At 41.3% G+C, this 13,476-nt stretch overlaps 1 protein-coding gene and 1 long non-coding RNA gene across 2 annotated transcripts in view; one reads left to right on the forward strand and one right to left on the reverse strand.

The window, feature by feature from the left end:
• LOC134665252 (uncharacterized) overlaps positions 1-6,042 on the forward strand; it is a 183,528-nt gene extending 177,486 nt beyond the window's left edge. The window contains exon 3 of the long non-coding RNA XR_010098344.1: positions 5,833-6,042. This is a non-coding gene — a long non-coding RNA (uncharacterized LOC134665252). The remainder of the gene's footprint in view (positions 1-5,832) is intronic.
• LOC134665246 (rotatin-like) overlaps positions 1-13,476 on the reverse strand; it is a 70,593-nt gene that overhangs the window by 10,983 nt on the left and 46,134 nt on the right. The window contains exons 26-31 of the mRNA XM_063522131.1: positions 8,756-8,923; positions 7,144-7,404; positions 5,479-5,657; positions 4,669-4,870; positions 1,627-1,805; positions 614-818 (exon numbers count right to left, since the gene is read on the reverse strand). Of these exons, the coding sequence (XP_063378201.1) occupies positions 614-818; positions 1,627-1,805; positions 4,669-4,870; positions 5,479-5,657; positions 7,144-7,404; positions 8,756-8,923 (1,194 nt within the window). The remainder of the gene's footprint in view (positions 1-613; positions 819-1,626; positions 1,806-4,668; positions 4,871-5,478; positions 5,658-7,143; positions 7,405-8,755; positions 8,924-13,476) is intronic.

Below are 13,476 nucleotides of genomic sequence, written 5' to 3' on the forward strand. Positions count from 1 at the left end.
TTTCTGGGTATCTTGTATGACATCTGGGCAGATTAATTGAACTCCGACCACACCCCTGCTTAAAAAACGGTGACGTCAGTGGTTTTTGAGCAGCGGTGAGTGGAGCATGCGATAAAAACCGTACACTTACGACCGTTTTTTAAGCAGCGGTGTGGTCGGACCTTAAATAACCGTATCGGTCCTTCAGGTCTAGTCTACCTAGAATGACGGTTACGCTTAATTGAATCGTGCGAAAGGGATCGAAGCCATCACGATTATGAATACTTCATAAGTGCGAAAGAGGCATACTACAAATGAATTGTAACTACTTGTGAGACTCACAGTGGCCGCTAGCGGCCGCTTGGATGGCCCAAAAGCTAACCTAAGCTAAGCAAATCCCAAAAGTAGCTGTATACAAGAGATATGGGTGATTATATTTTGGAATATACCTACTGCATATTTTTTCTAGTGTTTAATGAACCGGAGGAGTAACGTAGTGTAATGACACGCTGCATGCGCCACGGCGGCCAGCGACGCCGGGCGTGGCTTTCGACCCAGCACTGCCGCTGCGCCAGCGTTAATCACAGGAGCAAATACGTACATGTTCGTCTGGCCGAAGGCATAAGGTACTCACGGTCATTGAGGAACTTGGGTCTCAGCTCGGGATGGCAGGCCGCGTGCGCCACGGCCGCCAGCGGCGCCGCGCGCGGCCGGAGCGCCAGCACGGCGGCCGCGCCGTCCGCGTGCCGCGCGAGCGCGCAGCACAGCACGCCCCACTGCCGGGATACCGCGCCGCTCCGCGCGAGCCGCATCTTGTGAAGAGACGGCAGCGCCTCACTCTGTACACAAGTTTCTTGAGTAAAGTTTTGAGCCTGGTGGTTGACTGGCAGAGCCCGCCCTTCTATAGATACGAGTGCCACTACCACGATAGTTTTTTGTGCATAAGCCATAGTTCGCAACCCTAGAGCGACCGCCGAGCGTAGGTATGAAAAGTAAAGTACATACATGTGATTGACTTCTGTACCTATCTGTTTTGTGGTTTAGATAAATAAATAAATAAACTCTCCCCGAAGGAAAACTCCATATAAAATTGAGTGCAAAAAATTCTTATAAACACGCATTGCCGCCGCATCAGAAGTCATAACACCACTCCTATAATTGAAAAAAATGGGATCACAAATCGACACGCTGATACTGCCTGTGCAGTATCTGTACATTTGTGTAATCCTTTACCAGGCTAAAGAATATATATTTCCCACATACGGCACTTCAAACATGTGATCTATTTTCGATCAGTAAGACTGACATTCAATTGTCATTTTTGAACTGTCAGCCTGGCACTGGGTTAATTTGCTACGCCCGCTATTTGTTTACGCCTTTGTAACTGACATATGTAGAATGCCCTTGTGAATGTAATATAGGGACATTTGCCAAGTCAGCTCATATTCAAGTGCGCGTGTACCGCGATATGAGCTGACTAGGCAGTGCCCGCGGCTACAGTGCGGGCCCCCCCGCTATATGTAAGTCAGTCTCGTCTGGACCATCAGTTGTGTAACACTTATAATATAATCAAGTTAGTAAATTCAGTGTGTTTGAATTAACCTCGCTACCCCACCTTCAGGAACTATCTTGCATACTCTAAAGTACCTTCAGTATGACGGCGCGACAGTGGTGGTGGTCGACGGTGTGGCGCAGCACGCGCACGCAGGCCAGCAGCGCCAGCTCGGGGCGCGCGCGGCTCGCGGCCGCCGCCTCGCGGCTCAGGAGCGAGCAACACTCCAGCAGCAGGCTGCGCCCGGCCACGCACAGGCACATTGCACTCCATGCTGCAAATTAGACATGTGTAAGTAATGCTCGTAATATCACAAATGAGATATCTCTCGAACACGTAATATGGCATTACGTATCTCTCCGCGAAATCAACCAGTACTTCAAACATCACGCATCACGCGAGCTGCACCGAGCGCGCGAGCGCCAACGACCGGCCGAAGCGCGCGAAATGGATTCAATTCCAAATACATTGACTCGCCGATATGAACGGTCAGTTCAAGTTTACGCACGGAGCGCGTAATCTGTAATGTCACTTGTGATAGTGTCATGTTTGTTCGCCATGCCATGCCATCATTGCTTTGTTATCTCGCTCGCACTCGCACTCAGTGCTCGCTCGCTCTCGCTCTGCGATGCTTTCGGCTATCTTCGGAACCATTCGGATAGGTCCGCTCGGCCGATCGCCGCGGTTTAAGTTGTCACTCACTAATATTCTTACGAATATGATTTTCTGCAATAGATTTAAAACTCTAATGCGTCCGCGTAGAGCTTAAAATGTTTTCTTATAATACAAGAAGGACGCGGTCAAATGGAGTAATTTATTTGCGATTTTGAATTTGACGAAAACCGTTTATTAATTATTATTGTTGTGAAATGTTTGATAGTTTGCTAGACTTTCGCGGTTCGCGGCAATTGTTTATCCTTTAATTTAATTGTGAATTAGTGCATATCGAGACTGACTGTAGAAATTCGAGTTGTTTATAAAGACTGATTGAACTAAATTGCAAATACGAGTATAGTTAAATTAAATTGTGAAAAGTGTAAATAATAGTTTCGTTATGGCAATATTCTGATAATGTATTAGTGCTGGTGAGTAATCGCTTTTTTACGGACTATTGGTGACTTTAACTTGACTGACCTATTTAAAAAAAATGGCTATAAACGAACTACTTTACGGAGACAGGACCAAAGCGAGCAAAATGTACGCATTGTTATAGAATACTCGCCATATAAGCTCCATAGGCAATTATCTACCTCCGAAACTTACATACATATTACATAATTACATTATTTTATAATTTATAAGAACTAACAAAAAATCTTTCACATAAAAGTGACAAAACGCAACGCGTAATAAATAGATCGATCGCCGATACGGATCCGAGACGCCCTAGAATCACTAGAGTGCTGTATGCGCTGTAAGAGATAGCTGTAATGTGGCCGTCTCGCGCGCGCCCGAGCGCTGTTTCACGTTCGGGTCATGTTTCGAGTGATGAGTGATGTGATATCTCAGTGTACCATTACGTGTTCAGAAAAGTGATGTGATATAGCATCACTTTTCAAAGCACTGTTTCGCGCATGTCTACTGCAAATCAACAAACAGCAAGTATGTTCAGGCTAGTCATCTGACATGTTATTTCAATTATTTAATGTTTTAGTTCAATTTTTTGTTGTTGTTTGTTTTGTTATTTGTTTGCCCATCAACCGACATCCTGGCAGGGTCGCCATGCGATGTGGGAAGTAATTGAAATGACTCGTTACCTTTAGGATGTTTATTGCAACTGAGCCAATACACAAAACAGATAAGTACAGAAGTCAATCACATGTATGTACTTTACTTTTCATACCTACGCTCGGCGGTCGCTCTAGGGTTATGCACAAAAAACTATCGTGGTTAGTGACACTGACACTCGTATCTATCGTATCGTATCTCTTATCTAGTTGTTTGATTTATTTTTGAGAATGAAACGGGAAGAATGTAAATATGAAATAATAATATTAATAACTCAAATAGGTATTTTAATTTCAATGTTATTGTTATATTGCAAAATTTGTCACAGAAAATATTTTGCGATGACTTAGAGATTGGCGAAATGCACGATTATCATATTTTAAAATGTAATAAATTCACATTCTCATGTACAATGTAATAAATTCGCATTCGCATTCTCTCTGAAACCACTGCTAGCTTAAAAAACGACAATTCACCGTTTAATGTTGAATTTAAACAACCGTCCACTGTACCAGTAATAATAACTTTTCTTTTTGTTTCTCCATTATTGCACAAAAAAGTTCACAGACGCGTGTCTCAAGCTAATGGCACTCGCGCTCGCAGTGGTCCCAACCGGTCCGAGATATCGTGTCCGTGAGCAGTGTCTATGTGTGCGTTGCTCGAGCGCGCTTTGTATGTAGATTGATTTCTGTACCTATCTGTTTTGTGGCCAATACAAGTGTCATATACTAGCATCATAGGTTAGTAGCACATACGAGGGTACACAAAGAGTGTATATGCAGACATGTAATGAGGTATAATACTTATAACACTACAAACTATTATAAATTCAGAGTTGAGCGGTTGAGCGTGAAGTTGTCTTCCGCTAATCTTTCCGTCTCTGGCAGACAATCAGCTAGTGAAATATTCTTACCGTTGGGACAATTGTTAGTAAACGTCAACAGTAGATGAACCACGGCTTCCCTTAGCGGCTCGGTCATCATGCACCAAGGCCAGAGTCGGTTGAGCGACAACGCTATGTTGTCTTCCGCTAAACTTTCCTTCGCCGGCAGACAAACAGCTAGTGAAATCTTCTCACCTTGGAGACAGTTGTTAGTGAACGTCAACAGTAAATTAACCACGGCTACTTCAGTGGTTCAGCCATCATACACCAAGGCCATAACTGCGGCTGAGCAACAGCGCTATGTTGTCTTCCGCTAAACTTTCCTTGGCCGGCAGACCAACAGCTAGTTAAATGTTCTTACCTTTGGGGCAGTTGTTAGTGAACGTCAACAGTAGATGAACCACGGCTTCCCTTAGCGGCTCGGTCATCATGCACCATAGCCAGATTCGATTGAGCGACAGCGCTATGTTGTCTTCCGCTAAACTTTCCTTCGCCGGCAGACAATCAGCTAGTTAAATGTTTTTACCTTTAGGGCAGTTGTTAGTGAACGTCAACAGTAGATGAACCACGGCTTCCCTTAGCGGCTCGGTCATCATGCACCAAGGCCAGAGTCGGTTGAGCGACAACGCTATGTTGTCTTCCGCTAAACTTTCCTTCGCCGGCAGACAATCCGTCATCAAACAACTAATTAGGGTTAGCAGCCAGTACAATGTCCGCAGGGTTGGATTCTGGAATAAACATTTTGTGATTTCGTTAATCGCCTAACGCTGTAGTATCGTAACTGTTTCTGGGGACAGGGATAGTCTTCACTGATATTCTATTATTTTACTTATGCCTTTCTGTTTACCGATTATTGCTATTTGATTTGTTTAGGCGTAAAACCAAAGTCTTTGTTTATGCATGTTATCCCTTTTTAGGGTTCCGTAGCCAAAGGGTAAAAACGGGACCCTATTACTAAGACTCCGCTGTTCGTCTGTCTGTCACCAGGTTGTAACTCCAAAACCGTGATAGCTAGACAGTTGAAATTTTTACAGATGATGTATTTTTGTTGCCGCTATAACAACAAATACTAAAAACAAATATAAACCAAAACAAGGCCAACCTTGTTTTGGTTTTTATTCCTCTTGTTGTAATTCATTTGGGGCTATTCATAAATTACGTCATTTCAAATTCGGGGGGGGGGGGGGGGGTCTGGACATCGGATTATGGTAGAGGAGGGGGGGTCAAAAATTGTCAAACATCGATGACGTAATTTATGGACAGCCCCTTTTCTGCACAATAAAGTGAATTTACGGGTTTAGGTACTAATACAACAATTGTTTTTTTGACTACTTACATTATTCGCATTCCTGATAACTTCAACAGGCTGCCCTAACATGGACAGTCTGTCTCGCACAGTCTGCAGCGTGGCTAGCAGGGTCCGCGGGAGCTGTCGGTGCACGCTGTACCGTCTGCCACGAGCGCTCACCGACAGCAGGGATGCAAGGCACGAGCAGAGCCGGCACCAGCGCTCATCTGAAAAAAACAAACCTTAGAATAAATTTAAAAGTGGAATAATTATTAATTACTGTCTTGGGTGAGACTTGAACTTACGGCTTCTGGATCATACGATATTTAACTATATGTATATAAAAATAATTCTATGTATGCGTATAAATAAAATAAATAAATAAATAAATAAATATTATAGAACATTCTTACACAGATTCACTAAGTCCCACAGTAAGCTCAAGAAGGCTTGTGTTGTGGGTACTCAGACAACGATATATATAATATACAAATACTTAAATACATAGAAAACACCCATGACTCAGAAACAAATATCTGTATCATCATACAAATAAATGCCCTTACTGGGATTCGAACCCAGGACCATCGGCTTCGCAGGCAGGGTCACTACCCACTAGGCCAGACCCTAAAATGAAAAAAAAAAACCTACCTAGTATAAAAATGGACCCTCATCGTTTTTTCCTGAGTGCTGCATAAACATCAGTCGATTACGGTACAAAAACAAAACATTCAGCTAGACGAGATTATCTAATCTATAAACTGTTTACCTTTTAGTGGAATTAATCAACAAATGGAATGCAATTAGTTCTATCATTTGAGCGGATCAATATTTAGTTTGCTCTGTATCTTATCGAATTTATTAATACAGTTTCAAGCCACTAGTTAAAACACAGCGTTACTTTAACTGCCGCACTATAGGTATTACAAACAGTATTGAAGAACACATATCGCTACGAGCATGATATGTTTTCTGCCGATGTATTTACCACAATTAGTTTACATAGGTACTAAGTTATTAGTTATAAAATTGAAATAAATTATTTTTATTGACAAAATCCAGTACATATTGGTGTTGAAGTCCGTCTTCCGAGCTAGTTCACAGAATAAATAATAGTACTAGGTACAGAACACTCACTCTCTAACAAAACGCGTCTGTTACGATCAGGACAGATATGGCCGCTAGGTGGCGACAGCGCCACGCACGACTTATGGCTAGCCACCAAAATTGGTGTGGAACGGATGTACTTGTAGCTACCTGTTGCAAAGCGACGAAATCGCGGAGTGAGCCGAGCCACGCCTGGCTAGGTAAAAACCTAGTTGTAGAGAAATCGTTGTGCCACGAGATTTGCAAACATGTTTTGAATCATTAAAATTTTAGCAGCTTAGGCAGATCAGACCGGCGGCGAGATAGCCACTAGTAATCGTCACAAGTTTTTGACATTTAATTCGAAAAGTGTGTAATGCAATAAGTGTACTAATTTTATGATACTGTCAACATATTTACCTATTAACAGTATAAGTGCCTTGGCTGGAGCTGTAAACGTGTACTTAGTGTTTACCTGAATAAAGAATAAACTTGCGTCTATATACACGACGCGTAATACAGACTAAATTGAGGATAAAATAAATGCTTAAATTAATCGTGAGAAAACACCCGCTCATCGCTACTACTACACTGCATCAGTACCTACACAAAAGTATAAAGTCCTACCTTGACTAGATTCATGCACGTTCCCTTGCATAGCCATATTCTGGTAAATCTGCATTAGGGCCCGGCACAGCTCTTCCACTAAATACTCTGGCTGACAATCCTTCGCGTCGCCAGCGCTGAGGTCCCGATTATCGAAGCGAAGCGCTTTCATGTTGTCGAATAGTTGTATGCAGGATTCGTCTTGAGTCTTGTCTGGGCGTTTGCGGTTCACAGCCGATTGTGAAAGTTGGGTGAGACAGAATAGGGCTGCATCTTGGAAATCTGAAAATATAAACGTACAGAGGTGATCTAATGTTAGTGCTTGTAAAATAAGAGCAAGCGATGTGTGATCTAACCGTAAAATCTTCACTACAAAAAAGCGAATGGAAGTTGGTTAGACTATAAAGGGCTGCCCATAAATTACGTCATCGATTTTTGAATCATGCTTCGAATGACCCCGTTTCCTCCTACGTCATGCTACCATCATCCGATGTCCAGACTCCCCCCCTAATTTGAAATGACGTAATTTATGAATAGCCCCTAATCATAAATAAATAAACATGGTAGTATTGCCGAATTTATCCGGTTATCCGCAGTTATACATTAAATTCACGCTAAAAGAAAAAAAATCAGGCAATACGGAAGATAGTTCCTACATCATGACTCTTTAAAACCGTGAAGGGAAATTTCTAGATTATTACCAGACTGGATGACATCATAGTACCGAATAGAGGTACATGTGACATCGTTAAATACACATAGAAATGATGCAATTGTTCAACTATTTCACAGAACACTTTATCAATGAACAGGAAAATTTATATAAGATTAGTAAGTTTATTACCTGTGACATCACTTTCCAAGCACTGCAGTAATAAACTGAAGAACGGCGCTGACGGTTCGGTCCGCAGCTGGGTCCAAACGGAATCACCAGTCGATCGGACTGGCAGCAGAGAGCCGAGGAGCAGCAAAATGTATACATATAAGATTAGTAGTAGTTTAAGTATTACCTGTGACATCACTTTCCAAGCACTGCAGTAATAAACTGAAGAACGGCGCTGACGGTTCGGTCAGCAGCTGGGTCCAAACGGAATCACCAGTCGATCGGACTGGCAGCAGAGAACCGAGGAGAAGCAAAATGTATATAAGATTAGTAGTTTATTACCTGTGACATCACTTTCCAAGCAGTACAGTAATAAACTGAAGAAAGATGCTGACGGTTCGGCCCGCAGCTGGGTCCAAACGGAATCACCAGTCGATCGGTCTGACAGCAGAGAACCGAGGAGCAGCAAAATGTATATAAGATTGATAGTTTATTACCTGTGACATCACTTTCCAAGCACTGCAGTAATAAGCTGAAGAACGGTGCTAACGGTCCGGTTCTCAGCTGGGTCCAGACGGAATCACCAGTCGATCGGTCTGACAGCAGAGAACCGAGGAGCAGCAAAATGTATATAAGATTGGTAGTTTATTACCTGTGACATCACTTTCCAAGCACTGCAGTAATAAACTGAAGAAGGGTGCTGACGGTGCGGTCAGCAGCTGGGTCCAAACGGGATCACCAGTCGATCGGTCTGGCAGCAGAGACCCGAGGAGCAGCAAAATGTATATAAGATTAGTAGTAGTTTATTACCTGTGACATCACTTTCCAAGCACTGCAGTAATAAGCTGAAGAATGGCGCTGACGGTCCGGTCCTCAGCTGGGTCCAGACGGAATCACCAGTCGATCGGTCTGGCAGCAGAGAACCGAGAAGCAGCAACGCTTGAGTTCGTGCTGCAAGTGCGTCGCAGTTCAATTCGTCTGAAATTGAGAAATTTTCCTATTGAGAATATAATAGAGTAGGGAGCGTTTATTCGAGGCAAAAAATTAACGAAGAAAACAACACGTAACATAACATTTAAGACACGAAAGGTCCCGACTCAGCGTGATGCTAGCGTGGCTGGTCTTCCGTATTGTAGTTAACTGTATGTAGATTTCGTATATGTAATATCCTTCACAAGTAACATAAAAAGTGTTTTTAGTCAATGTTTAAAAAAATCATAACAAATATATTTAATAATCTTTCAAAATCCGGCAGACAACAATGGAGACAAGAGATTGAAGAACTGATAGCCGTTTCTTTATAATTCTATCTGTAGTTCTAACTTCCATGAAAACCGCAAGTAGCCCCTTAAAAAAAAAGAAAAGGGACAAAATCTAAAATATAGGGAAAACCCGATTCCTGATCCACACGTAGTCCTCATTATCCTCTCTCTAGAGATTAACATTATAAATAAAAACCTTTTACAAAAAAAAGAAAACCGACTTCAAAAAGGATGAAATAAAATATTATCCTTTTTAAGTCTATGCGTTACCAACTGATATGTTTGAATTCGGTGCCAAGCCAACTTTTGAAGCATACCATGATTTTGGTGCGATTCGATAAGGATGTACGTTGGATTGCCTTACACGACGGCAATGAACGTACTTTTTGTAGGTACAGTCGACGTTAAAAACTGTACATGTTCGTACATGTTTTGTGATCGTCACGAATAGAAATCTTTTATCTTTTTTATCTTTTTTTTTAATATGTTTACACTTTTCGTCTTATTACAAAGGAGTAAGGTGCAAAAGTGTAAACATATCTTTGACGTCGACTGTACCTAAGAACATACATCAGAACACTCGATCAAACCTTCTTGGCACAGTCCGTACCATGTTTGTCGGCACGCAAGCGTGGGATTGGGACTGAAGTTATTTCCCGTCCCTTATTTAGAGGACTACATTTCAAAATATAAAACAATTCAAGGATTTGTTGCCAAATTTCACCTAAAGCGGTTCAGTTGTTTAGCCATGAAAAGGCGACAAAGAGGCAGACAAAATTACTTGCACATTTATAATAGTTATTAAGTACAGTTCATTTATAGTCATAAAGCTGATTATTTTTGACGGGTATTGTTACTACTTGGCTTGGCACCGACTTCAAACATATCAGTTGGTAACGCATAGACTTAAAAAGGATAATATTTTATTTCATCCTTTTTGAAGTCGGTTTTCTTTTTTTTGTAAAAAGTTTTTATTTTTCCATTTTTAGTTTTAACGCATTGTTAAGAGCGCGACGCACGAATGAAAAACAACATCATGATTAACACTAAATTCGTGGACCTACTTTAATCAATATGTAATCAGGAATTTTCTCGAGTCCGTCTGGGAAATTATAATTCCTGTCACTACACTAAATCCATCCTCCGCCCCGCCACTGACCCAATCCCTCAACCCCCCCGATCACTCTACCTCACAGCGCATCAACCCCTGATCCATGTACCCCTCGGCCCTGAACCAACAGCCCTTCAACCACCATTACCCGACCCCTTAACTCCTAACCCTAACCCCCGATCAGTACCTATCCTTACCAGCTTACCAAGAGTTTGACATTGATTTATTCGCTAGCGTGTGTGTAACTTACCTACTTTCTTTGCATCTCGCTCGTACTGGCATATTAGTGCGAGCGAGATGCATAAAAAGTAAGTTACGAAAGCGTTAGCATCGCTAACTTAGCGAATATGTCAATGTCAAACTCGTGGTAAGGCTACACGTGCACTACATCAAATTGGCGGTGTTCGGAAGCAAATGCTCAAGTTACTTTAGAAAACACCGAAATCACTTTACATGTGCCTTTAAAAATTGAGGAGTTCCCTCAATTCCTTATGGATTCCATCATCAGACCAGAACCAAAAATAATACGGAAACACCTTGGAGGCAACTCCTTCCAAACAAAAAAAGAATTACTCAAATCGGATCACAGGTGCCGAAGTAATCGCTGAACATACTACATTTAAAAAATCATCATCATTATCATCAAAACAATCATCATCATCAGGTCTATTTCATCAAAGTGGTGGTTTTCGGGAAAAAATGCTCGAGTTGCTTAAGAAAACACCCAAATCACCATGCATGTGCCTTTAAAAATTGAGGAGTTCCCTCATTTCCTCATGGATCCCATCATCAGAACAGAACCAAATTAAAATGGGACCAACTCGGAGGTAGCTCCTATCAAACAAAAAAAAGAATTACTCAAATCGGACTACGGATGTCGGAGTAATCGGTGAACGTACATAGAAAAAAAAAATAGCCACAACCGAATACAGAACCTCCTCCTTCTATGAAATGGAAGTCGGTTAAAAATATTCTTACGTAATTTGATGTAATTATACTAACCACAGCTAGGCCCCCGCGTCTGATATGCGATAAATTATGTATTTATAAATATGTTTCATAATATCAATAACCAGGGAGGTAAATGGGTACTACATTTGTATAGAGAAGTGGCCGTCCACTATATCTTCTTAACAAGTCATGACATATGTCAATAGTAGTACGTCAATAAAGTTATAACAATAAAATTGTGATGTCAGAACTGTTAACAATTTGTTGATTGATAACCAATAATGTGTTAATGTATAATGCTGATAGCAGATAAAATAAGCCCAGAAAAAAGATTATCCTCGCGTTAATACTGACTCAATCATCTATCTATACATATAATAAAGCTGAAGACGGTCGAAAGTCTGTACATGGAAGATATTTGAAAAAAAGTTGGCTGGGGATACTTAGAATCGATAACAGAACACGTTCCAACAGTTTTTAGAATTTTTGTCTGTTTATCTGTTTATCTGTTTGTCTGTTTATCTGTTTGTCTGTTTATTTGAACGCGCATCACGTGAAAACGGCTGAACGGATTTTGATGAAAACTTTACTAATCTGTCGAGAAAATCCCCGGCCAGGTTATAGGCTATAAAAATTCAACCCCTAAAAGGGGGCGTAGCCACAACACTCGATTGACTTAAGTTTGCCCCTGAATCTTATTGCGCTACTTAGGAAAGAGGGGCAAACTCTTTTCAACTATTGCTCAATACTTGTGCTACAACTATTGAGTATCCTGGTAAACTAACAGATGGCGCTGAATTTAATACATTGTGTGTGACATGAATAAGCCACCGAGGAAAGATTTTGCCAAATTAACTCTAAGTTTAGAAAGGGGGTACGGATATATCAACAAAAATAATGGAATAATTATGTTGAATTAATAAATTAATAATACAACAAAATTAGACGACAGTAAATTAATTGCCCCTCATTGCACAGTGCCATCTTTTGGGGAACTGAGTAAACATTAAGTAATCAAGAAAATTAAAAATGAGTTTACATAGTTACGTAGAGGTAAAATAAACACACATATCAAAACGCGTATAATTGCATAATAGTTATTTAAAATTATTAATGTTCTCTATCATGAATTATACCTAATCGTAATTATCGCACCCATATCAAATCTATATTCATACGTATCGCCTACTTTAAGCACTTAATAATAATGACCACGAAGGTGGGTACTTTGAAAAAAAAAAACATTGACCTCTGTCATTTGTCAGTGCCGGATTAACCCTTTTAAGCAAAATAATCACTTGCTTATGGCACCAAAACCGTAGGCAAAAAAAAGCACAGGCTGCATCAGCACTGCAGTCGTCGTGGAGTAGGTACCTACATGAAACTTTTATACGTGTACATACAAGTACCCATCTAATAACGAAGGACCGTAGGGATCAAGTAAGAGAGTGAGGGTACGTAAGAACATCTCCAACGTAGGCTTTCGATTTGACCTTACGCGGAGGCCCATGACTTTAATCATGGAAAAAATCTTGCTTTCGGGCTTGCGGCCAGCCGATTTTTTCGACATAGGTTACCGATTTTATAGCGAATTTTGCTCTCTTGCACGCCAGATTTGTCGGCCAAGCCGAGTTGCTCCTTAGCCGCGATCCTGAGACCTAACTGTCAAAGTGTTATAAGGGGCCCCGTGAAAGCCGAAAACTAAAATCATCCTATGAAGTAGCGCTTTCGAGTGAAGCCAAAGAGCGAGCAGTAGAAGAGTCGTGATTACATGCATAGATTCGATTTCAAGCCACTCTTTTGCAGTTCGGCGTAAGGTCTTACGCGAGGTCTTCTGCCTTATGGCAAAGTTGATCTTCTCCCTTAATTACACTTGGGCGTGGATCCAAATCCAAGCTTTCCTCTTTCGCAGCTGGGCCTTTTGCCTTGCTCACACTTCGCCAATTCAATTCACTTGGTCAATTCAAAGCTCTGCTTTCTTGCATCTTTTCTGTATGAAAACAACCTCGCTGAGACCCTTTAATGTCGAGCCCTATGCGAAGCTAGGCTAATAGAAAACTGTCCCGTCCCTTCTCTGTATGAAATCCTGGATTCGCGCCTGGTTGGGACTAAAAGTAAAAAATAATGTATAACTGTCTATCAAATTGCGTTTTTATATCGATAAATTTTCGCGCTCGCTTCGCTCGCGTTTACAATAACATTACAAG

The sequence above is a fragment of the Cydia fagiglandana genome, chromosome 6 (assembly GCF_963556715.1).
Source record: "Cydia fagiglandana chromosome 6, ilCydFagi1.1, whole genome shotgun sequence".
NCBI classification, from domain to species: domain Eukaryota; kingdom Metazoa; phylum Arthropoda; class Insecta; order Lepidoptera; family Tortricidae; genus Cydia; species Cydia fagiglandana.